This window comes from Caretta caretta, chromosome 6 (assembly GCF_965140235.1).
Source record: "Caretta caretta isolate rCarCar2 chromosome 6, rCarCar1.hap1, whole genome shotgun sequence".
Taxonomy (NCBI): domain Eukaryota; kingdom Metazoa; phylum Chordata; order Testudines; family Cheloniidae; genus Caretta; species Caretta caretta.
Genome location: NC_134211.1, coordinates 44924448 through 44951424, shown reverse-complemented (window position 1 = coordinate 44951424; position 26977 = coordinate 44924448). Strand labels below are relative to the sequence as shown.

At 38.0% G+C, this 26977-nt stretch overlaps 1 protein-coding gene across 1 annotated transcript in view; it reads left to right on the top strand.

Moving 5' to 3' along the window:
- The window catches only part of SLC17A6 (solute carrier family 17 member 6), a 50165-nt gene that overhangs the window by 7116 nt on the left and 16072 nt on the right, over positions 1-26977 (top strand). The window contains exons 4-7 of the mRNA XM_075129466.1: positions 22463-22577; positions 24436-24523; positions 24638-24724; positions 26100-26242. Of these exons, the coding sequence (XP_074985567.1) occupies positions 22463-22577; positions 24436-24523; positions 24638-24724; positions 26100-26242 (433 nt within the window). The remainder of the gene's footprint in view (positions 1-22462; positions 22578-24435; positions 24524-24637; positions 24725-26099; positions 26243-26977) is intronic.

Sequence of the window (26977 nt, the reverse complement as noted above, 5' to 3'; positions counted from 1 at the left end):
TCTCTTGAGAGCACAGAGCTCCATTAAAAGATAAATCAATGAATGGTGAGATCCTTAGCTGTGTAAATTAATGTAGCTCTGTTGATGCCCATTTACACCAGCAGAAGTTTTGGTTCATGATTTTGGAAATAAAACAAAAGCAGTGTTAATATATACAGTAACCCAGTATGTTCTTATCTTTTAGTTAAAATGTCCCTTTCCCCAGCTTTCCAATAATAGATTAGAAATATAAAGGCAATTTTAAAAAAAATCACAAGAGATCATCCCCTAAAAGGCCTCTATCCATCCAAATACACCACCTTTCTTTTCTGTACCAAATCCTCTTGTAATCTTCATCCAGTCCATTACAATTTACTTCAATGGGAATTTTGCCTTAATAAAGACTGTAGGATCTGAACCAGAGAGTCAAATTCCATTCTTGATTATCCTAGTGCAATTCCATTTAAGTCGTTTGACTCAATACAGAGTTATAAAAGTAGAATCACAATCAGAATTGGATCAAATAGGTGGAAAACAAAATTTAATTTGTTATTGGCAGGGTGCTGCTGAGTATGCAGGAGCTTGCTTGCTTGACGTTAAGATTCAGTCCAGAAGCCCACTTTTAGCTAATTACAAGGATTTGGACATATCTTTAAAATGTCATTAATTTATTAAAATATGGAAAAAATCAAACTCCAGTTAAAACACATTCATGTTCACATCATGGAATCCTTCCTACAGTCCAGTAATTCTCAATTTAACCTGAAGAATATCTTTATCTTGTTGAACTGAAACACATTAGCCAGGCCTTTGAAGCTGTCCCCCCAAACCATCATCTACTTCCTGCCAAGAGAGGATCATCAATGATGAGCCAAGCCATGGCTTCTATTTATTTTTCATCTGGTCAGTCAATGGAGAGCTTTTTACTGGGATCATGGATTTCTTTGCTAATTGCAGAAATCAAGACATTTGCTGCATGTTGGCTCACTTTCTAATTTATTTGCAGCCTCAGTCACAATTCTTCAGGTTCACTTTTAGTGTCCCATGACAAAGAGGGCTGAATAGAGATTTCTAGGATCTGCTTATCCAATTATTTTTGCATGATAGTTTGGCTCATGGTTAATTTCACATTGCAACAGTGAGATTCTTGTTCCTTCAAGAACTGTCTGGTTTTAAATAAGAAATCCGTATATCCCTATAATTAGATCGATGTTTTAGTTCAAAGATAAATACATTTACAAGACTGACAATGGTGGCAAAGAAAATAATGGTCTTGGACAATTCAGAAATATATTTTTGAATTGTTCTTGATTGACTCCAATAACATTTTCAGTTTTGAAGTCAATGGGACTATTTGCATGAGTAGTAGGAGCTGGGTTTGGCATTGTATATTTCATTGTGATTTGCATTGTTGACGGACTTTCTAATCCTCTGTTGTGCTGAACACCCTCAACTCCCATTGACTTCAATGCATTTAGTGACTCACAAGACAGAATCAGCACTTTACAAAATCAGGATCAGGCCCTAAGTGCCAAAGCTCATTTTTAACAACGAGTTTCAAACATTGCATCTCCCTGTGTAGTAGCTAAAAATGGAACAGAGATCCCTTCGGCTAGAATGCAAGAGTCATCTCTTCTCCCAGAGGAGGTTCTGCCATTGGAGGATGTTGATGTTACATCAACTGCAAAGAATGAGAGCAGAGAACAGGAATTTAGGGTTGAACAAAGTCCCAAGGCTTCACATTTCCTCCAAGTAAAGATAATCTTTCCATTGATTAAACCTTAAGATATTAATAGCATGGAGTACAGGGGACCATTCTGGTAGTTTTGTGGCAGTCCTCTGCCACCTAGGATTCAGGACTAACAATTTCTTTCTCCCCAGACTCTCAAGCTCTGGGAATATTGTAGGACTAGTCAGCTCACTTCTGTTCAACTTCTCATATTAAACAACCCTACCTTCCTCCCAGGGCTAATTTATACTGGGAATGGAATTAATGGGATTTGCAGAAAGAGAGAGAGATAGATCCTTAGCTGGAGGAAATGTTGTCATGACACAGGGCCCTTGAGGTTGCTGTGGCAAAGGAGGAGAGGTGGATTCCAAGAACTAGCCCAGAAAAATGTGCATGCACAAATATACTATAGATCAGTTACAATACCATGCCCATTGATGGTCTCATGCAAGACGAGCAAGTTCAAGCTCATACTACTTGCCCAAAGGTCTAGAAATGACAAGTATTAATTATTATTGGTTTTATTGGATTCACTCTGGATTTCCTCAGGATAACTTACAGCAAAATGCATCCCAAGGAAGGAGGGCGGGAAATGAGCTCACAATTATATTTGCATTTTTTAAAATTTGTTTGAATATTTTCTGTAAAACCAGGAAAATTCCACTGCAGAATTTTGGTATCACTTTTCTGCATTGCTAAATCAACTGAGTCAGAATTCACAATGCAAGTTACTGCCAGCTGAAAGCCCTAAAAATCATATCTGGATGCTTTTAAAGGTTTGAATGCCAATATTATAGTGGTTCCCCACAAGAGTGCCTAACATTAGGGACTGACAGCATTTCACAGTGTCTGAGTGAATAGCACTCCATGAAATGCTGACTGTTCTCTAACTCTAACCCTCAGAATTTAGAATTAGGCCATAAAAATAATCATGGTTCATCTCAGACCAACAGAGATTTTTAAAGCAAATGCACTTTACACTGATTGAAGCTTTGTTAGATAATAAATAAATGAATATGATTTGTGGTTTGGGAGTTCTTGAGCTCTTATAATTAAAAATGTCTTATATAAAATTGATGACCAAGATGGTTAGGTATTTTATAACCATGCGGGGGGTGGGATATTTTGGTAAAAACATGCAGAAATTATTTTTCAATAATTAATTTCACTGTCCATTTGTAGCACAGCAATGACATTATACTGAATATTTTCAAAGTATTACCCTTACACCATAGTTTAGAGAAGCTGATGTAGTTTGTTTCGTTTCACTAGTATATCAATTGATTAAACATACATCATAGGATATTAGGGCCCAGTCCTGCAAATCTTAACACATGAATGGTTGTGCTTAAGTCAGAGGGCTCAATTGTTCCTTGAGTTTAACCTCTGCTTGATGCAGGAGAAGGGTATTGAGGAACCAGTTACAATCACTTATTCTGTGCCAGTCCAGACCCATCATTTGTTAGAGCAGCCTAGGGACTGCATTACCTTATGGCACAAGTGCAGATTTCCCTATCAGAATTTAAATCAATGAAAGATTAATAGTATAGTGGAGCTCTATCAATTCCTTTCCCATGTATCCTCTTCCCTATACTAGGGGAGTAGTTAGCACATGAGTCAACTCTACTGGGAGTTCCCACTCCCATCATGGGATTTTCCACTGATGGGTTGCAGCAAGGATCTGGACCCTTTGCATCACCTAAGTGGTACAAAGTGGCTGGAGTGTAATGCAGAATCGGGTCCAAAGTAATAAATCTCATGACAAAGGTTTTACACAACCAACCTCTTACCTTGTAGAGGCAACATTGTCTAACAGGGTGAGAACAGGACTGGACAAAAAGAACTCTTTAGTTCTTATCCTGTGCTAACACTGACTGATGGTGTGAAACAACTCACTTAGGACAGTTCAATGGTGCCATTTAGTCAGGCCATGCATTGTGGGAATCTACTGCCTAATGCCCTAATGGGAAGCTGCAGGAGGAATTCTGATGCAGGGAGACTGATGTCCTCCCAGAGCTCAGTGGCACACAAGAGGAGTGAACCAATGTTAACTATTTCCCCTGTTGTGCTGGTCACACTCCAGGAGATAGCGCAGTGGGAGGCACATGGGCCTGACTCCTTCTTGCCACTCTCACTCCCCTTTTGGGCACTGTGCAGCCCTGGAGGTGAATGGAAGGGATACTCCTATAATTGTGACAGGATCATTCAAATAGAGGAGAGAATCCTTGTGCCTTCCATTTCCAAGCCAGTGCTTGTAAATGAACCAATGCTGATGAACTCATTGGGGGTGCTGTGAGGATTAGCTACTTGTGCATCCTTCAGAGATGTAAATCTCTATCTCTAAACGCTGAGGGTTAACTGGAGTTTACCTTTAAACTAGAAAAGTAATGAAATTCTGAATTTAGCCTTCTTCTACACTCACACCTCTGTGAATGCTACAGAGGTCTGAGAATAACGTGTGATTTTATGTACCTGTTGTGCTATATAACACCTAAGTGAAAACATGTGGAACTGTAATATCACTTTCATATTATTTCAGAATTCTAATAATCTACGATAGTTAAAATAGGATTTTTAATTGAAAACAATGGGACCACATTCTTATAAAGTTAGGCTAAAAATCCAGGGTGAAATCCTGGCTCCATCGAAGCTAATACCAAAATTCCCTTTGACTTCACCACTGATTGATTTCACCACTGATAGACAGCTAGATAGGGTAGGCCCATTGAAGTCAATGGAGCTATGCCAATTTACACTAGCTGAGGAGCTGGTCCCATATGTGCAATTTCATGCTTAATGTAGGAAAGCAATACTTGTGTTTGTACATGAAAATACAGAGTTGAGCATCCAAATGGCCAATCAGATTCACAACTGGTCATGAGCACAACAAATAAATAAATAAATAGATCCATTCAGCAGGAGTAATTATCAGTCATTGCTTGTGAAAATTTGTTTTTTAAAAATCAAACTATAAAAGAGTTGCATGCTTCTGTTGAGTAAAACAAAGGGTCATGAACATTTTAAATAGTGAGTGTTCAGATGCTAGAACTTTCCCTTATGAAAAATCATGTAAAATATAACAGAAGATAATGATTTTAAAAAAGGAAAGAAACAACCTATGAAATTCTATGGCAATGACATAAGATTTTCTTTCTCTGTTAAATCCCATGGGTCAGATTCTTAGATGGTGTAAATGGGTATAGTTCCATTAAAGCAGCTGGCCTAATATGTTTTTAGTTCATTTCACAGAATGCTGCTGAATTTCTGTAGAACCTTTGTTAATTTAATTTCTATTAAGTTCTATAGCATTTTCTCATGATGGCTTAAATAGAAATATATAACGCAACCTGTGACTTCAAGCTCTTCCTTTTATTTCAGTTTTTAAAATCCAATTCACCCAAGCAGTAAGGACTGAATTCTGATCACCCTTTCTCACAGCAAGTAATCCTTTTGATTCCACTGAGATTACTTGCATGAACAAATTGAGCTATATTCCATACAGATATATCAATGCATTTCTTCCCAAAAGGTCAGAAATATTTTAATCTGAACTGTGGCATTAGAGTGAGAGTGAAATTGTTATTATTGTCACCGATCCCTAATTAGTAAAATAATAGTAATAAAATAAATAATAATAATGTAAAGCCAAATCTTTCTAAACTAAGGTATTCTGAATTCAAAGTGTGACTGCAGCTTAATATCTTTATATTCACTTTTTTGCAGGATAAATTATTCCAACTCATTTTGTATACAGAAGTAACAAAGTATTCTTATATTTAACATAGAGTATTGTTATATTTAACAAACAATACATGAGTCATACTGTACCTGGGATATGTAGGAATGTTTGATTTCCGGTTTGGTTCTGCAAGTTCTAATTTCTTCCCTTCTAATGTAACTGCATTATAAAATAACCCCTGAGGCTATTCCTGCCAACCCTTCCTTTCATGTTCACTTCACAACCATGCAGCTTGAACTGGGCTATGCTGCCAGGCACAGGTGCATGCCGCTTCTGTTTCCAGTCAGAGCAGCCAACACAGCACAAAGCACTAAGAAGTCTCTGTCACCCCACTGTGTTGCAGAGCCTTTTAAGTACCACTCATGAGGGTGGCTGGTGGTGCTGCTCCCTGTGCCATATGGCTCTGGATCCTTCCATTTTTCTGTCATGAATGATGAAGCCATTTTCACAATTTAACGATTCACCAAGGGATTTGGGTGGGGTTTTTTGTTTGATAAAAGCAGGCCTCAGATGTGTGGCAAAATTAATAATGCAGCCAATCCTTTATTAGATTGGATTAGATGTTGAGGGATCAGCTTTTACATATTAATGTTTCACAAAAGGCTTAAAATAGGATTTAGTATGAGTAGCACACAGACACCTCCCCCATCCCATGTAGCTGCATGAATGGAAATAGCCGGTTTCATCATATTTTTTAGATGATGCGCAAAATTGTTGTTCTGGCACAGCTCGTTGAGATACACCGCATTATTAACAGGACCAGCCTGAAGGCTAACAGCACCATGGACAAGCACAGACAAAACAAAAGCTTTAAGGATAAGAGTTCACTTCTAATTTTGGTGGTAGCTTCTTGTATTTGTCTTGCTTAGCAGCTAGGTTGGTAAGCCTTTCTGATATTCATGGAACAATCCCAGTTTTGTTGGGCTTATTCTGTATCATTTGTACTCGGAGGCCATTTCAGCAAAGTAATTAGGCATGTGCTCAACTTTGAACATGAGCCATCCTATTCCTGTTTAAGTAATTAAACATGTGTTTAACTTTGCATCAAATGTTTCCTGAAATACCTTCAGACTAATACAACGCCATCATCATGTTCTGAAAATGTTGAGACACATTAAAGACAATTTGGAGACTATACCTTAGGGATCAATCTTGAAGAGTCTCTGGAAATGTGAAGTCTCTCTCAATACTTCTAGTGAAGGGTAAATAAAATGGGATTGGAAGAGAACCACTAAATGATATAAATCTTAAACTTATTGAGAAGTTCTGTTTTTCTTCATGGTCAGGACTATGTCAGCTCGGTGACATACCTGCTCCTCACCTTGAAAAGAGTTGTGCTCTTAATGCAATGAAGATAAGCATTTAAAACAGTATCTCCAAATAGGTGTCTCAGAATTCTTCGACCAAGTTAATTGACCGAATTCTCAAGATCACACACATCAGTGACAATGCTGAATGTCACTCTCCTGTAGTGCCATCTAACCCATGAAAATGTTTGCATATGGTGGGCAATGTACAATGATGGATGGTAGTTTGTCTAAATATTAGGGCTGTCAAGCAATTAAAAAAATTAATTGCACGATTAATCGTGTGATAAACAAATAAATCGCGCGATTAATCGCAATGTTAAACAATAATAGAATACCATTTATTTAAATATTTTTGGATGTTTTCTACATTGTCAAATATATTGATTTCAATTACAGCACAGAATACAAAGTGTACAGTGTTCACTTTATATATATTTTTTATTATAAATATTTGCACTGTAAAAACAAAAGAAATAGTATTTTTCCATTCACTACTACAAGTACTATTAGTGCAACCTCTTTATCATGAAAGTTTAACTTACGAATGTAGAATTATGTACAAGAAAAACCTGCATTCAAAAATAAAACTATGTAAAACTTTAGAGCCTACAAGTCCTTGTTCAGCCAATTGTTCAGACAAACAAGTTTGTTTTCATTTGCAGAAGATGCTTCCTGCTTCTTGTTTACAATGTCACTTGAAAGTGACAACAGGCGTTTGCATGGCACTGCTGTAGTCAGCGTCACAAGATATTTACATGCCAGATGCACTAAAGATTCTTATGTTCCTTGATGCTTCAACCCCTATTCCACAGGACATGCGTCCATGCTGATGACGGGTTCTGCTTGATAGCGATCCAAAGCAGTGCGGGCCGACGCATGTTCATTTTCCTCATCTTGAGTCAAATGCCTCCGCAGAAGGTTGATTTTCTCTCTTGGTGGTTTGGGTTCTGTAGTTTCTGCATCAGAGTGTTGCTCTTTTAAGCCTTCTGAAAGCATGCTCCATGCCTCATCCTTCTTAGGTTTTGGAAGACATTTCAGATTCTTTGCATTTTGTCAAATTTGCAGTGAAAGTGTTCTTAAAGCGAACAACATGTGATGGGTCATCATTTGAGACTGCTATAACATGAAATATATGGCAGAATGTGGGTACAACAGAACAGGAGACATAAAATTCTCCCCCAAGGAGTTCAGTCACTAATTTAATTAACACATTATTTTTTAATGAGCATCATCAGCATGGAAGCATGTTCTCTGGAATGATGGCCAAAGTATGAAGAAGTATATGAATCTTTAGTGCATCTGGCACGTAAATATCTTGCGATGCCAGCTACAACAGTGCCATGCAAATGCCTGTTCTCACTTCCAGGTGACACTGTAATTAAGACGTGGGCAGCATTATCTCCCGCAAATTAAAAAAAACTTGTTTCTCTTAGCGATTGGCTGAATAAGAAGTAGGACTGAGTGGACTTGTAGGCTCTGAAGTTTTACATTGTTTTGTTTGAGTGTAGATATGTAACAAAAAAACCCTACATTTTTAAGTTGCACTTTCATGATAAAGAGATTGAGCTACAGTTGAATTGCACTACGCTATGAGGTGAATTGAAAAATACGATTTCTTTTATCATTTTTACAGAGCAAATATTTGTAATAAAAAATAATATAAAGTGACCACTGTACACTTTATATTCTGTGTTGTAATTTAAATTGATATATTTGAAAATGAAGAAAAACATCCAAAAGTATTTAATAAATTTCAAATGGTTTTCACTTGTTTGACAGTGTGATTACTTTTTTTTTGACTTAATCACATGAGTTAACTGCGATTAATCGACAGCCCTACTAAATATAGAAGTTATGATTAAATCTGAGAACCATATCTAGTTCTAATTAAGGCTGGATTGTGTACCCATGTTGCTGCGAAGATATAACACCCAAGTTGGACTTCCATGGGACACAGTGCTCCCCAGTAGACATTGTTACTGTGTCTCCCCTTGGCCCCAAGCACACAAGTGTGAGCTTAACTTTAAGCATGTGAGTATTCCCATTGACTTCCAGTTAAGCATGTGCTTAAATGCTTTGCTAGACTGTTGTAGAATATGTGATATTCAGGGTCTTTGCAAATTCTCAGGCCTTGAGCCTGCAAGCCTTCACAGAGCATGCAGTAGAGAAAACAAGGTGGCTGCACCCCAGTGCCAGTGTGAGCAAAGACTTCATGTCAGCACAATTAGTGTTCTATTTAGTCCTCACACCAAATGAGCAGTGTAGATATCAAATCACTTGTCTTCACTGCAGTTATCTCATTTTATAACTTGGGGTTTCTTCCTAGTTTAAGTCCTGTATGCACCTTTTAAATCATGTGTGGTGGTTCTTTTAACTCAAGTTGGCTGGCCCAAGAGGGGGTATAGACTAAGGCCTGAATTAGCATGATTCCTCAGCTGCTAACACAATTACTGTGTATAGTGCACACAGGCTAATTCCACATGAGTACCACTAGTCCTCCAATGCCTTCCCACAATTCTCCCTGTGTGCCCGGAAAAGACAGATCCCACAATTCACTAGGAAAGAATTAATAGAGTAGCTCATATTACTGTGGTGCTAAGAAGCATGGGATGTGCATCCAGTATTCTTAGTGTCGCACATGAGAGAGTGCAGTGCCTGTGCGGACACAGCAACTTGAGTGTTGTTTGCAGTCTGGCTGCTCTTGCTTGTGCGAGGGTAACTTGAAAGGACTAACTTGAGAGTTGAGAACATGACTTGTCTGGGAATGTTGTGAAGACCAGAAGTATAACTGCGCTCAAAAAAGAATTAGATACGTTCACGGAGGATAAGTCCATAAATCGCTATTAGCCAAGATGGTCAGGGATACAATCCCATGCTCTGGGTGTCCCTAAGCCTCTAACTGCCAGAAGCTGGGACTGGATGACAGGAGATGGATCAGTCGATAAATTGCCTTGTTCTGTTCATACCCTCTAAAGTGTCTGGCACTGGCCACTGTCGGAAGACCGGATTCTGGGGTAGATGGATCATTGGTCTCACCTAGTATGGCTGTTATGTTACTCTGCAGTGAAAACATGCTCTACACCTTCTCTATGGAGGATTAAGCCCTTATGAATCTCTACCTAGGGTGAAATGCACCCACTAGTTTGGCTGTGTGAGTTCTGGAGGGACTAGTGTTGAGGGAGAATGTGGGCTGAGTGAGGAGAAGTGGCTGGTCAGTTGGGTCCATGAATACACAGACACCGTATTCCTACGCATAATTCATATGGATCACAAATCCTGCTTCCAAGCAAGGGCTGGTGTAGAGTGGTGGCTGTACCCTGCCTGTGGGTTGTCCCAGCAAACCCAATGGTTCTCACACATAAAGCTTGTTTCATTAGGTTTTACATGAGTGTTGTTGTATTTCACCCAGAAGGAACTAAGAATGCTGAAATACACCAAAAAGGTATCCACCATATTGCACGTTATCAGTGATGACAGACAGCTCCAGTCTTTGCTTGAAATGATGTGAAGATCACAAAAGGATAGGAAGGGGATGGTGAACAAAAGTAAACACAGTGTATTAGTTTGGTCTGAGATTGTTTGGGAATGGATGTGGGAAATGCTGTTCTTCTTGGTGAAAATACTTCAGTAAATATAGGAAGAGTATAAAAAGGTAGGGGATTTCCTCTCTCCTAAGGCTTAAAGATTCAAGTGTGCAGTGGTGAGAGATCCTGGTGATCATGCAGAAATGCACACCCAATTGCATGCCTAGGGTTGTACATATAGCGGCAGCCATTGCAAGCCAAATTCTGTCATCAGTTATATTGGTATAAATTGCCATTGTGGGCAGCATGGTAGAAACATGTGCTCAGGCTCACTGCAGAGCAATAGTTAATAGAGCAAGCAAGATACTAGGCCATATTAAAAAAGGGACAGAGAATAATAATGAAGATATCAGAATGCCACTAAAATCACTCAGTGGTATGCTCTCACATTGAATACTGGGTTCAGTTCTGGTCAGCCCATCTCTAAAAAGGGAGTGAACAGAAATAGAAAAGGTCCAGAGAAGGGCAATCACTGTGATTAGAAGCAAGAGAAGGCATCCATATAAAGGAAGATTAAAGAGATTATTAGGACTATTTAGTTTAGAGAGGAGATGAATAAGAAGTGACACGATAGTTGCATATTAAATAATGAAGTGTGCAGAAAAAGTCAGTCAGGTGCTCCTAGTTAGCCTCTCTCATAATATGTGATCAAGGAGATACCCAGTGAAACCAAGAGGCAACCCTTTAACTCTGGTAGAAGGAAATACATTTAAAAAGAAACACACTACATTATCATCATGTAGAACTCATTGTAACAAAATATTATTGAGGCAAACAATGTAGTAGGAGTCAGAAAAGGATTAAAATGAAAAGAATATAATCTGCAAATGCATTAGCTGGAATAAAAAGGGATAAGGAACATCTATCCCCATTCTTCAGGGCATCAAACACTAACCACCAGGGTTTAGGACAGAACTTTCTCCATTACTGAGAAACATCTGGTACCTGTCAGAGTTGGAGACATGAAACTGGACTAGCCACACCATTGATCTGAACCAGAATGGCAATAACACTTACATTACCAAATTCAGAGTACCAACATTCACTCCAATGGAGTTAATTTCAGAGATTTATATCAGTGTAATTGAATTCATCATTTGGCCCTGCATGTGCAGTTATGACCATCAAAAATGAGAGCAAAAGTAGGCTGTAAATTAGAACTGAACATTGGACCAAATACTTTGCTGGTGTACGTCAGCAGAGAACATGGCCATAATCTGTACAGAATGACACTTTGGGATAAAGCAGCATAAATAAACATACAATTTAGCTAGATGAGATGCCTCTGGGACCTCCACATGGTAAATATATCACAAAACAATTCCACAAAGTATTTTAGATTAAAACACACTGGATTAATTCTAAAAACAGCAAGTGCATCTAAAATCAAGAGAGAAAAGTGGGAATAACAAAATGAGACCAAGTGCTTTAGTAAGGTACTTCGAATGAGCTTCTCTTGTATTGCAACATGATCTACCAGATTATATATGTAAGGACTAAGGCATCCCAAAGTTAATGTATTAGAAAGAATGAGTCAAGACATTAGCTAGACCTAGAAGATTATATTGAGCTGTAAAGTGAAACCCCTGGGTTGAGTGTTACCCTCCCATAGATCAATAAATGTCTTCCAGCAATGCCAAAATATACATTCACATTTCAAAACCAGCCTGTGAGCAAACAATGGAGAGGGCAGCTTGATAGTCACATAGGGCCACATCTGGGTCATTAGAGTCAGTGGGAATTTTGCCATTGTCTTCTAAGTGGCTCATAGCAAAATAAAGGCAGAAGTTATTATGCATTAGTGATGCACTGGATTGTTAAACTCACCCCTGGAGTTTCACTATGCCACTCAGTCTAGCCCTTCTAGATAATGTCTGGACTCCTTGTGGTGAATCAGTTAGCTTTTGGGTGTTTTGTTCTTTCTTCCACATATGACCTGATTCATGTTGCAAAACAAGTGCAGATCACTGAAGTACTAATGCTCTAAACCAGATTTGTATGCACTTGTACCTTGATGCAAACTCAGATGGATTTAGTCTTGACAAAAATAAATTAGTCTGGAGAAAAGAGGATGCTTAAATACCTGCCTTAAATCCATCAAGAGTGGAATGAGCAGATCATTTGCGGATCCTACAGAATCTACCAGAAGGAATGGTCTTCCACACAGAGGCTTGTTACCTCTACACAGCCCCCTGGCCCACTACCTCTCCTTGAAAGTACAATTCCTATAGTCACTATCCAGGCTACTAAGAACTCCCCATACAGCCTGCTGTCCCCAGAGCCTTCTTGGAGTGGGGGTTCTTAGTGAAGCAGCTGGGGAAAAGATATGTGCAACTGACAACTAAAATTGTGGGAGGTGTAAGTGTTCAGCCAGTGCTCAGCACATCTCAGGATTTGGCCATCAATGTGTCTGCACATTCTGGGCCAGATCCTGGCCTCTGCTATGTCCCCTGGAATTGTTCTTGCACTGAAAAAGAAATGGAGGGCTGTCTTAAATTTGCTGTATGGGAATTACACAAGGGATTTCCTAGGTTATGTAAAGACAGTGTAGCTAGTCATACTACCTGCTGCTGGTATTCTGCTGTAGATGTGCCAGGGATAGGAAAGAGTAGGATAGGTTGTGGGCACAGGATGTTACACTCCAGTAATTGTGGGCTGGCAGAATAGTCCCACTGAGCATTATCAACTGGGCAAGTTAAAGCTGCCTTGCTCTAACTTGCACTGGGAGATGAACTATCCTCGGCTTTCCCCCAAATCAGCATGGTGGAAAGATAGCAGAAAGCAACCTATATTCGTTCCTCAGGTGCTCAGCAATCAGACTTCGAACACATCTAAGGATCTGGTCCTGGGAGTTTTTGCATTTTTAAAAAATAAACTGCTTTCATTTCTAGCAATATTTGTGCTTTTCACAAAGGTGGATGCATTATCTGGGAGGAAGGGGTAGTGGCAGGTGCAATAATAGGCATCTTCCCAATCCACCAGCCTATCCACATTTCTGGATGGCAAATACCTTGCTTCTTCCACAGGGAGCAACACTCCTACCTCACTTTGATGGAAGAGTTTGGAGAAACTTTGCAAAGGGAAACTCATGGATTTTCCCTTTTCCTTAATCCGCTCCCAAAGGGTTTTCTGTGGCAACAGAGATCTGGATCTAAGACATCAAAACACTGAGGAAAAAGTTGTTATATAGTTGTGTAGTACTAAATCATGAAGTCCTTTTACAGTTTCTATTCAGAGCCTCAAACAGGCAAAAACCTCATTGAGTCACATTTGCAAACCTTCATTTCAATAACAAACTATTAATTCACTTTGGCTTCCCCCAAACATTCCATTTTTGTTTTCAAGAATGAATGTGGAAAGGCAACATACTGTGAATACTTGTACAAAGGCATTCACACAAATGTGCACACTGGAAGTATTCACACAATCGTCTGGAAAAGTATGGGAGTTGACCAATCCAGGAGCAGAAACAAGAGTAAGAATGACAAAATTATGAATAGTGAATACTCCAAGAAATGGTGATGATTAGCAGCTTGTAAGTAACAAATAGGCTGTGGATAATTCACTAAGAGAATAAGAAAATAAATGTGTTAAACAAATTGTTTAAGATTTAGGACTTAAAGATTTGGCCAATTAAGAATAAATCACTGCTTTATTTGCATAATCATTTACAATTAACCACAGTTATATACTAATTGTTATTTTATGATTCTTAAACAAATCCAGGTTCACTTCTTGGCATATAATAACAGGGCTGTTTCTTCTCAGGCTTCTGCTTCATGATCAGAATAAAATGCCATGTATTGTTTTGATGTAATTTACTGTAACAATATAGACATGAATCGTTGTGTCTCTATTTCTGAGAACAACCTTGGAAACAAAAAGCTTCATCTTCAGTATGTAGTTCCTTTTAAATAAAATGGAGCTTGGCAGCTTTGGGGGGCGAAATACTCTTTGTTCCTTTTGTAGTTTAGAAATAGTTATGGATCTGAACCAATTTCCACTGAAGTCAATGGGAGTCTTTCCAATAGCTTCAATGGGAGCCTTGTGTGTATAAATAATTACATTTTTCATGAAATTTCATGAAAAAAATCTTCATAATTTTGTTCCGTCATTTGTCACCTGGAAATATCTTTTTAATTATTGTTTTGCATTAAATGGCGTGGTTTAGGTTTGAACTCCTTAAACCATTTAGCGTCTTTTAATCTAAAACAGTCTCTCTCAAATAACCAAAAAATTTGATTTTCAAAATTAAGGATTTTCTCTAATAGTAGTACAATGTTTAGTGAAAATAATTTATATTTAAAAGGATTCTACATTTTGATTTTCATAGGATTTTTACACAACCTTTTTACATACTGAGCATAACAGCTATGGTTTATCTAGCAATTTGTCAATGCTATCAGTGAATGGTATCAGCAGAACTATGCCAGTTTATACCAGCTGAGAATCTGACCCCTAATCTGAAAGCATATAGAAGTGGCTCTTAGCTTTTGAGTATCATCCTAATAGCTTTCATTCACAGTCTTTGGAGTTAAACACATGTCCACACTATCAACACCACAAAGGACACCTCCAAACCTGCACTCCTGCTCCGTGTCATATCTCTAACCCAATCAGCCACCCATCTGCCTTTAAGGAATTTGAAACTCTTTTGGCATGTATCTGTACTACCATTATTTTCAGTTCACTTTGGGATCTGGTGTTTCTTCCCAGGCAGCAGCAAACAGTGTCTACAACGCTCCACAATACTGTGTAGTCATACAGTGCTAGCTGCACGCCAAAGGCAGCTGACAACAGCAGAGCTGCAGAGTTGTGGGGATGAGAAACCCAGAGATGAAAAACATTTATTCTCTTTCTTTTCCCTCAAAGGAGGGCTATGAGCCAATCAGTTTAAAGGCAAAACGAACAAAAAAACCAAGTTCCCTCTGCAGCTTCTTTCCATTTTAATCACTTTCTTACTGAGTCATCATTATCTTTTCTTTCCCCCATTCCCATATCAACTATTCCAGTTCCTCCTTAAAATTGCTTTTGCTGTTATTACTCCTTCTATTACAGAAGCACAAATAGGCATACCTCTTGGCATTCAAACCTGCCAATGTGTGTTAGCATCAGTGGAACATTGAAGCTCAGTAATCCTGGGTACTACCCCTGGCTTTGGGAGAGGATTGCATCTAGTGATTGTAACAGTGATTGGATATAGGATAATCTAAGCCCATAGGTTTGGCACGCTCACTCTGAAAGGGAGTATGACTGTTTGGATAAGACTTGGGCCTACCTGATAAGTGACCTGAATTATAGTCCCAACTTTTCCTGAAGTGACCCTGTGAAATTTATTTCTAAAAAGTGGAGTTAATACTTGGCTGATGTCTACACTTGAGGTATGAGGCCTTGTTTGGTAACAAAGGTTATGAAGTGTCCAGAATGATAACTAGCAGAGATGAGACCATAAACGCATGATTTCCTGTCACTCAGCTTAGTGCATATTCCTCTAGGCTATCGGATATTTGGAGGAGAGGTCTCTCTCTCTCTGAATGCTGCTTGACTTGCTGGTGCAGCAACAGAACAGGTAAACAGATTCCGCTCCAATGTACTATGTCCAGTACACCGCAGATCCCCCCAGGATAGGGTCCACATTTTGGTAGGTGCTATTCGCAGTCCCTTCAGTTCCCAGATGTGTTTCAGCAGAGTTTGTGATGGCTTCCATAGACTCCCATTGGATCAAGCCCCAAAAGAGAGACTGCAAAAGATTCTAGATTCTGGGTAAAAAAAAGTGAAAGTGTCTAGTGACCTAGAAGCCCAAGTGCCACTGACTTTCTCTGAAATGGTGAGGTGATATATGGGTGAGCTGAAAAAGCCAAGTAGGATGGGGAGCAGTGAGGAAAAGATAGACAAGAAAAGATGGTGGCAGTTAAGGGAAGGATTGGGAGGGTGGCTTAAATAGAATAATGCAGCAGTAGCAGATGTTTTGAAAAATGGTACTCTTTGGTGCAGGGACCATCTTCTTGTTCTGCATTTGTATAGCTCCTAGCACAATGGGATTTTGATCCACAATGGGGACTCAGAGGTGATACCATAAGGCAAATAATAAATAATAATAATAATGTCGCTAAGATAATTTGGATAGGAGCTAAGTGTTTTAAATATAATTGAGGGAATCCTGACATTGCTTTAGACATATATGTGTTTTAGAGTAAGATCAGAATATAGTGTGCAAATGAGTGAAATGTAAAAGACCAGAACTTTGATCACAAAGGACTTTCATTATTCAGATATTGATCTGGATAGGATTTCAGTAAAAACAGTGGGAAAATATTTCTGGAAATAGTGCATGTTTACTTTCTTATCTGCTTTGCTGAGCAGAGTACAGGATTAGAGACAATTCTGAACCTAATTTTATCAGATGAGCCAGGTATGAGAAAGAGGACTGAAGCTAAGGAGCATTTCATGTATATTGATCAGAATATTATTAGAATTTAAAATACTAGCAAGAGTGATAACTAGAAGGAAGCAATCAACCAATTTTGATGTTAAGCAAACTGATTTTGTGGGACTATAACATATTCTGAGAAAATTGCAACTTCATTTCCTATCTGTGGGGGACATCTATTAAAATGGGAACATAAAATATATACGTAGCAATGTTATAAATGAAAACTATCCCGGTTTAGTTCAAACCAGAATAAATGTCAGCTGTGGACTATGTGGTTAACTAGGGTTATATAAAGTAATAAACAGAAGGCTTATAAAAATATAAACACTCTGCTAATGAGGAAGAATATGAGATCTATGGAGAACAAATAAGCAAAACAAGGTCAAAAGACAGATGAACAAAAGGAAACACTATGTTCAACTGCAGGAAATAATAAGCTGTTTATATATGTGGGTGTGCATAAAAAGGCATAGGCAGATATAGAAGGATATATTTACTCAAGACTTAAGGTAAAATAGAAAACTGGCTCCCCAAAAACAGTAAGGCATTAAAATGGTGCTATTTTTAATTTTGCAACAGAGAATGAGGATAAAGAGCTGCCTAAATCCGGAATAAAAATTTTTGGTGCTGTTTTATCCTAGATTTGAGTTCATATCCATTTAGAATAAAAATAGCAGGGGAACAGGTTTTTAAGAGGCTGTGTTAAAGCATGGTACTAGGATTTAAAATAACTTGTTATTAATAGCATTGTGGGTTCTCTGTTTATTGTGTCATCTGCTTATAAATGCTACTGAATGTTTACTGTTATTTGTAGTTCTAAATCGGTCCCATCTGGGAGATATATGTTTGTGATCATTCTTCATCTTCCTTCCTCTTCTAGAAGAGGACAGGTTTAAGGAACCAACTTATATCTGTTTGGTGGAGACTGAAACAAAGGTCATTCTGGGAAATATAGCCTTAAACTGAAAACTAAACCGTGGAAAACAGGATCTAGGGGCTGGAGTCTGAACTCAGTTACAGCAGTGTAGATTTGGAGTCAGTTCACAAAAGCAAAAATTTACGCTGATTTCTGAATCTCCGGTCAGAGAAAATTTGGGGAATTACGTCCTTATAAGGAGGTGGTCATTTCTAACATACTATCCTTCCTGGCCTGACTGCTGAAGGGAATGGTGATTTCCACTGATTGCAACTAGGTTGCATTGATTCACACCAGCTGAGAGTCTAGCCCAAGGAGGCATCAGTGAAAGAACAGACTTAAAAGATGTGCGTTATTATTGCACAAGACACTTAGCTAGATGATCTATTCAAAAAATAAAAGGAAAAAACCAAACCAAACCAAAGAGCCCTTCATCCCTACCTATGAATAAAATAAAAAACTCACCTTGCATTCTGTTTTTGCCACACTTGCATAGGACAGTTACAGTCTATTGCTCTAGAGAGGATGAAAAAAACACTCTAGAGCAATAATAAAAATGCATTTTTAAAACGAAGTTCCTAAGAAGTTGAATTTATTCTCATTTGTAAAAAGAAAAAAATATTTTAATATGACATCACTGTAGTATGCTTGAATATCTGGGAGGGATCTGATTAAAATGAAAGGAAATGAACTGCACATGCTTTTGACGGGATTCATCAACCAGGAAACAAAACCTACACATTAAAAAATGAAGAGTTAACACAGAATTCAGACATCTAGAAAAAAAATACAGAAAATGTTGCCAAGCCATGCCATAAATATATCCTGTCGGGAGCTAGACATTGTTTAAAGTGTTGATAGTAGACAGCAACAAAGAAGAAAAAAAGGGGTGTTGAAAGGTATATAAACAGAGACCTCTTCCTGTACAGCTGCCCTTTACCAGTTGTCGAAATTAAAAGTACAGTATATTTAATTTCCTATTCAGGGATTTGTATCAATCTGTAGCCTGAAACAGATATATATGAAACAAACATATCTTTGGAAGTATTCTTCCTTGTAACTAATCATTCCTTCCTGCTTGTTCAGACTAAGGCCTGGTTCTTACTAAGTTTTGGTCATTAGCCAAAGATAATGTTGACAAATGCCTTGGTGACCTCTTTCCTGTCAATCAGCTCTAGATGTGATAGCAAAATGTTATGTAATTGGGGTCCCTAGGATTTATTTTAGCAGTACATCTTTTCAAAAATAAATGGCCAAGCCTTGGCCACTGGCTGCATCCTCTTTGTATAGCTCCAGTGGCACAAAGGGGACCCTGGGATGGTGTAACAATAGCATGGCCAGTTGGATACTACCTGCTCCCATCCCACCATCCACCTAGCATACGGAACATTCTTGGGTGGACAAGTAGCGTGGACCAGGAAAGGAAGGGGACAGAATGCAGAGCCAGAGGATTACTGTGCTCCAGCAATAACTATCCAGTGGAGTGGGGCACCTTCTTCGTCTCTCATAGATAAGTCCCCTGCCTCATCATTGTGTATGCTGTCCTCCTTGGGGAAGCTGGGGATGTGCTTCTCAATATTCTGTGCCACAACTCTGTGGAAAGCACTAACTCTGTGACACTTTCTGGGCTGGAAGCAGAGGATGGAAAAAAAATCATTTGATTTTAACAATGGGCATTTTTAAAAGAATCAGTTTTTCAATACAAATCCACTTGCAATTACAAGGTGACAGAAAGAAACATAATGCATATCAAGAGACAAAAGGGACAATCATATAAGGCCCAAGACAAAGCCCACTGAGGAATCTTTCCATTGAATTTTGGATCAGACCCATCATAAATGTCAAGAAGTAGGAGAAATGGAAACTAAAATAGACAGCTGAGCTATGCACAGTCCTGCAGACACTTCTGTAGTAGGGAAGCTGAATTGCTTCCTCTTTGTTGGATCTTGTCCTAAAAGACGATATAATCATAGACGATAGTGACTAGACTGAGATCTTGTTATGTAAGTAATTCTTTAAAACATTCAGATTGTTTTCACTCTTATGAGCATCATGTAGATTTTGTATTAACAGACATACCCCACAGGAATTAAGATTATAAATGATCTAGTTTAACCAAAATGATTGCTGTAGGTTTCACATGGTATGTACAAAAGTTGACATTTTTTGGATAAGTGTGGTTTACTTCAGACATTTAGTTAGTGAAAATTTGAGTGCTTTTTGAGCACTGCTGTAGAACTGTTATACTGTCTTATAAGCCATTCTGAGCTTTTATAATGAGCAGGCTATGGAAACAAATGATATTTTAGGAAGAATATATAAATTTCACAAAATTGTCATGGAATACCCACAAAATCATCTATGCTGTAGAACTCATTAATTACATGATATCTGCAAACCACTTTAAAGATGAGAAGATCTATATTGTTTACTTTAAGCACTATTATTAAAGACCAGATTCTGATACACTTTGAAATATTCAGTGGCACCAATAAAACTATTTGAGGAGTAAAATGCTGCTCATCATAAGGCTGATAAAATTTGGCTCTAAATTAGCAGATGTATTGTATATTGTTTGACTGCAGGATCAAGGCTTTGAGGCAAACAGATATTGTAATGAATGTTACAGTGGGTCATTTTCTTAAAGTGAAGAAGAGTTTGAATATTATTGTTATATTTCACGTTTGTTTTAAATATTAACAAGCTAAATTGTTAGCTATCCACAGTCAATTACACAGGTGGAAGTCTGTTAACTTCAATAGTTACTTCTGATTTATATTAGCATGAGACAAGGGTCAAGCCCTTGGGGCCTGATTTTCAGGTGTGTTAAGCATATATGAAAGTCGAAAGGAGTTATGGGTGCTAGGTAATTTCAAAATGAGGCCACTAGTTTCCAGGTAGACACTGAGGTTAAAGAGTGTACCTAAGGAAGAGATTACATTACACTACATTAACTATGTTACACTACATTTAAAAAATGACATTTACCCTAATTTGGATGTTTTATTATATTTAAATAGATATAACATAATTAAGAGAATAACAAAACACCTGAAAAATCATGGTATGATATGGTCTAACCAGCAACATTTCCAGAAAGAAATATAGTGTGTCACAATTCTCTTAGGCCATATCTACACTACCACTTATGTCAGCAAAATGTATGCGCTCAGGGGTGTGAAAAAACACCCCTCCCCCAGAGTGACATACGTTTTGCTGGTGTAAGTGGTAATGTGCACAGCACAATGTCAGTGGGAGAGCTTCTGCCACTAATGTAGCTACCACAGCTTGTTGGGGATGCTTTAATTATGTCAACAGGAGAGCTATGTCTGTGTAAGGTCTCTAGTATAGACATTGCCTTAGAATTCTTTAAAGGTGTCAGTAAAGTAGTGGGTAAAAGAGAACCTGTTGATATCATTAATTAGACTTCCAAAAGGCCTTTGATAAGGTCCAGTGCTAGATGCTACTAAAGAAATTGAGTGGACACAGGGTGAGAGGTATTGTGTTGGATAAAAATGGGTTAGGAGACTGGAAGCAAAAAGTAGGACTGAAAGGTCAATTTTCATTGTGGCCAAAGGTTAACCATGGGCTGCCTCAAGGTTCCATACTAGGTATCCATGTTGTTTAATATATTTATTAACAGAAAAGAGAGGGGAATGAGAAATGAGGTAACAACATTTTTTGATGATACAAGGTTATTTATGTTAATCAAGTCCAAGAAGACTGAGGAATTTCAGAGGGACTTAATCAAGCTAGGATAATGGACAACATGATGGCAAATGAAATTCAGTGTTGACAAATGCAAAGTAATGCACACTGGAGGGAAACAATTAAACCAATTGTATACATTACAGAGTTCTAAATTAATGGTATCAGCTCAGGACCTGAGTGTAGACAACTCAACTGTAGACAACTCAATGTGCAGCTGTGATCAAAAAAGGAAAGAAGACGTTAGAATGCATAAAGAAATGGGATGATAAAAATAAGAGAACATTATAATGCCTCTATATAAATAAATGGCGTGACCTCTTCTGGAATAGCGTGTGCACTACTGGTCATCCATCTCAAAAAAGGTATTGCTGAATTACAGGAAGTTCAGAGAAAAGTGATGAAAGTTATTGCAGACCCGGAAAAAATCTCTCATGTGTAGAGAGATTTTAAAGACAGGGATTGTTTAAATAAGAGGGGCATGATAAAAATATGTAATGGCAGAGAAGGTAGAACAGGAATTTCTGTATCTCATAATGCAAGAACAAAGGGACAGACATTCAATGAAATTAAAAGATAAGAAATTCAAAATTGATAGGAGAAATTTTTCACACAATGTTTACTTAGACTGTGGAACTCAATGCCACAGGAAGATGCTGAAGTCAAAGTCACTGAAGCCAAGAACTTCGGAAGACAAAAAAGGTGATTGGACAGCTATACGGATATCAAGAAGGTTCAGAGTCTTCATAATTACTGATACACATTTTGGAAGGGATATTAAACCCCATGCTTTAGGGCTTAAACCAATCACAAACTATTACATATCAAGATGAGCCCTATGTGTGGAAGGGGACTGATTACGCTGAAGTATACAGTGCTGGCCACTTATCAGGGAATACTGGACTAGATACTGAGTCTGCTCCAGTCTGGTAATTTCAATGTTCCTCTGTAAAGAATGTTCATTTAACACATACTGTACATATATGTGTCCACATGTGTGTGGGTGTGAAATTTTCTGTTGTTTTGACCACTACTGCAATCATTTCCTCGGTTTTCTTTTACAGGGTGTTTGGGGCTGCTATATTGCTGACTGCCACTCTTAATATGCTAATACCATCTGCTGCTAAGGTGCATTATGGGTGTGTCATCTTTGTCCGGATCTTGCAGGGCCTTGTAGAGGTATGGAAAAGAAGTTGGAGTTACAAGAAAATGTGATTGTGGATGTTCTTTAGTTGCTAACCAGCAGTCTTTGTTATAAGTGAAAAAAATAGGATTCCAGTTAAGAGTTGAATCCTAGTGCAATGAAATGCAGCTATTTGAACGGTTAGGTCACGTTTTCAATGTATCTTTCTTTCGCCTATAAAATTACATGGTAAAAATCCACCCCTGTTCAGAGGGCCAGCACAGGGCATACACCACCATTTAATTCCCACTTAAGCCAATACTGCATAGACCTTGATCTGGGGCGTGGTCTCCCACACAGGGTAGTTTGTGGACCAGCACCTGAGAATGAGCACTCTCTTTAAAATCAAGTTTGTATTTCTATAATAGGCATTGAGCATGTGCCCACTGACATCAGTAGGAATTTTGCAACTGAGTTCAGTGGGAGCAAGGTCAAGCCTGTATTGTAAATTTGATTGTCTCATGAACATTTTTAGACCAGATTTGAATACATGGTCTCCAGATCACCAATGAACCAATTTTTGAACGCATCTTATTATATAAAAACCTTAGATTTGGGTGAACAAGCTATGTGCAAGGTGGATAGTTAGTGTACTAGCCATATTTCCATGTGCAAGTAGGTAGTGAGGTATCCAACTATATATATTTGCATGCACAAATGTAGGCCCAGTCTTGCAAATTAATTTATGTAGGCAGAACTTTACACCTCCTGAGGAAGAGGGAAAGAGAGAAAGAAGACTAGGAGATTAAAAAGTAAAACAAGATATTTTTAGACTTGTCACATTAAACTATTCTCTTTCCCTCTTTGATGGACTTCTGCATGCAAAACTAGCTTCTGAATAGGATTGTGAAGAACATTTGCATGGATTCTGGAAACATCCTAATTGGAGTTTTGCGTAACTTGTTGAAAATTCACAAAAAAATGTCCAAGTCGTAAAACAAGAAAAGTTTTGAATTTTAAAATTATGTTCAGTTGAAGATCAAATATTACATTAAAAGAAGGAAAGATACTACTGTTCTAAAAATATGCGAAAATCCAAATTTTAATGTGTAATTAGCTATTAAGTGAAATTTTTGTAAGAACTTACTGTATATAGCAAGGTTGCAAGATGGTCCATAAAAATATTAAGAATTCTGAGTGAAATTCCATTATTTTTATACAGTTAAGGCTAAACCTGTGTTGCAGAGAGAACAGTCATATTTGAAAATGAAATCAACTAAAGATTTCAGATTTCCTTTTTCATATGTGCTTAAAAAATTTATTACAACAAAGACAGTGAGAAAGACTTCACTTGCAATATTTTCTAGTCTCCCAGAATCACACTGCTCTTGTTTTCTAGGGTCAGGGTGAAGAGAAAACGGCTCATTTTTAGCTTCTATGTCATTGTACTTTCCAATTACATTACTGGTGGCTAGAACTTAGGATAGCTCAAGTATGGTCTAAGGGAAAAAACCTGGGTTTAGGAGAAGTCAGGAGGCCCAGAGTTCTAATATTGGCTCTGCCATGGATGTGATGGGTGGCCTTGGGCATGTACTTCACCTCTGTGCCTCACTTTCCCCACCTATAATTATTGTAACCACCTATTTCACAGGGGCACTGTGAATATTAGCTAGTTATTAAAGTACGTATGGTGTAGTAAACACATAGGGCTTGATCCAATTTCCATTCAAATCACTGGGAGTTTTTCCACTGTAAAACAGGAGTTGGATTGTGTCCATGCAGTGCTATAGAAATTCTAGTATAATTATTAGACCATTATTTTCTTTATATTAGTTTTAAACAGAAATAAATGCACAAACAATACACCAACTAATTGATCAGCACATGCTAACTTGTGGAATGCCGACTCCATAGGGTGTCACTTATCCTGCCTGCCATGGGATATGGAGCAAGTGGGCCCCTCCTTTAGAAAGAAGTAGGCTAGCAACCACGTCCTTTTGTGGTAAGCCACCCTTTAATATTGTCCTCTTCTCTTCTCCCCTCCTCCCCCAACAAAATTAAATAGTCCAGTAGAGAATGTATTTCCATTTTCAATCATGTCTCTCTTGTTTTATAGGTTCCTATGCAGGAGCTGTTATTGCAATGCCTTTAGCTGGGATTCTAGTGCAATATACTGGATGGTCTTCTGTGTTTTATGTGTATGGTATGATAGTTTTTGTTTACCTCCCACCATTAATACAGGAATCTAATCTGTGCTGTTAACAGCTGCATTGTTAACATAGGATGAAAATAAAGGAAGACTAAAGTTTGAGTCTAAACATGCAACCTAGAGAAATAGGTGTTGGAGGAAGGGAAAATGTGAAGGAATTGTAAAATTAGAAGAAGAAACAATGGTCTTAAAGAGGAGAAATTTTGGCTGAATGAGAGAGAGAATTACTTTTATGTTGTACAATCACCAATTCATGATGTCTCATTCTCCTCCCATTTACATCAGTGTAAATCAAGAGTAGCTGAACTGAGATTGATTGGCAGATCCTCAGATTGTGTAAGTTAATTAAGCTACACTGATTTACAGCAGTAGAGTACATGGCCAATGGAATTAATTATTCAGTGTAAAACTTGTATGAAGTAGAGAAAGATCCCATAAAGAATGAGAATTGATCTGAACTACTGGGAAAGATTTTGAGGAAGTTTGAAAACTGCCCTGCAGTAATGCAGAGAACTGGATTAGATGCCTCAAAGTGGCCACAATTTTTAGGGCTGTATTAGAAATGTATAAGTCAGAAGAAAGACCAAAGCATAATGGTAAAATTTTATATTATATGCATAAACACACACTCTGTGTAATCCCACCTGAAAATATGGAGTGTAAGACATGGGTTGAATTTAGTCCTAAGGGTTTATTTCTCTAATCTAAAATGACTTTTAGCCAGAATGAATACCTCTTTATGGTATAATATAATTAACCAAACTAATCACAGGAAAAAATACAGAATACCACACAGCTATAATTAACACTGTTCATTTCACATGCCTCCTAGTATATCACACCAACAGAATCTAGAAAATTTCACTTAAGGACTGTTACATAGACTAGACATTTTTAAAACCCATTTCAGTGTTGGAATGAACAAGGAATAAGTTCACTCAAAATGGCACAGAAATGAAGTGGAAACAGTGCCACAATCTTATTTTTTTCAGGTAAAAATGTTAGTGTAGTGAATTACTAACAGTGACATAGGATAAGTAGAAATGAAATTTCACTCTAGGTAGAATGAAACTCTGAAGCTGTTTCCATGCACTGAAATATACCAGTGGCTATTCAGGACTCAGTGATTCTTCATTTATAGCAAAGTCATTCTGTAAATGAAATGACAGCCTCATTATGGGCCCAACCTGGTAAACACTTCTCACCGATAGTAAGTGTTTGTGGGATCTGGTCTTTGTGAGAACAACTCCGTAAAGAAGGCAACTCCAAATGCCATTGAAATGAGATGTGCTGGTATTTTTCCTGGTTTGTTGCTTTAGTGCATTTGTATTTCCTTTCAAGGTCCTTCTTCCTTTTACATTTTCAACAGGGAGCTTTGGGTTGGTCTGGTATATGTTTTGGCTTTTGGTGTCATATGAGAGTCCTGCAAAGCACCCAACGATCACAGACGAAGAGCGCAGATACATAGAGGAGAGCATTGGAGAGAGTGCCAACCTCTTAGGTGCAATGGAAGTAAGAACTTCATATATATTTACATCAATCCATACAGTGGTATCAGATTATAGCATGGTTTTTGGGTGGAAAGGAAAGGGGTAAAATAAACTTAAGAGAGTTAACACCACTCAAGATAGGATGTAGTTATTCTAGACAATTCAACTCTCCAGAAAACAAATTCCATCAGACATGTCTGTATGGCTCGTGCTATTACATAAAGCATACAAGGCTTAACTCTTCCCTCCTTTTAATGGGACTACACATGGAGTAAAGGACTGCTCTATATAAGGGTGACAGTGGATCAAAGCTCTTGATTATGGGAAAAGTGGCCTACGCCAAATGAAAAGGGTTTGAGATAACCTTTTCACATAGTTGGCAAATCTCATGAAGCTTCCATTCCTTTAGTTACCATTTCCCAGTTATCCCCCTTTGCAGCTTCCTTCACTTCTTTGTTAGCTTCCCAAAGCTTTCTGCTCCCTTTGTATCACCCCCCCCCATCTCAACACAATCCTTACTATGTACAGATATCAAGTACATAAATTAGGCTTTGTCCAGTGAGTTTGTTTTTGCACAATACAACAGAAATACTGTGCTATTGAACCACTGATGTTCAGTTAATCTACACCAGTTGCATTTTTCGGTTAGCTTTTTTTTTAAAAAAAAAAATCAGTATTTAAAAGTAGCCTATGCGAGGAGTGATTCTGAGGATATTCCTTTAGGAGCCATGCTGTCTCCCTCACAGGTGCAGAGTAG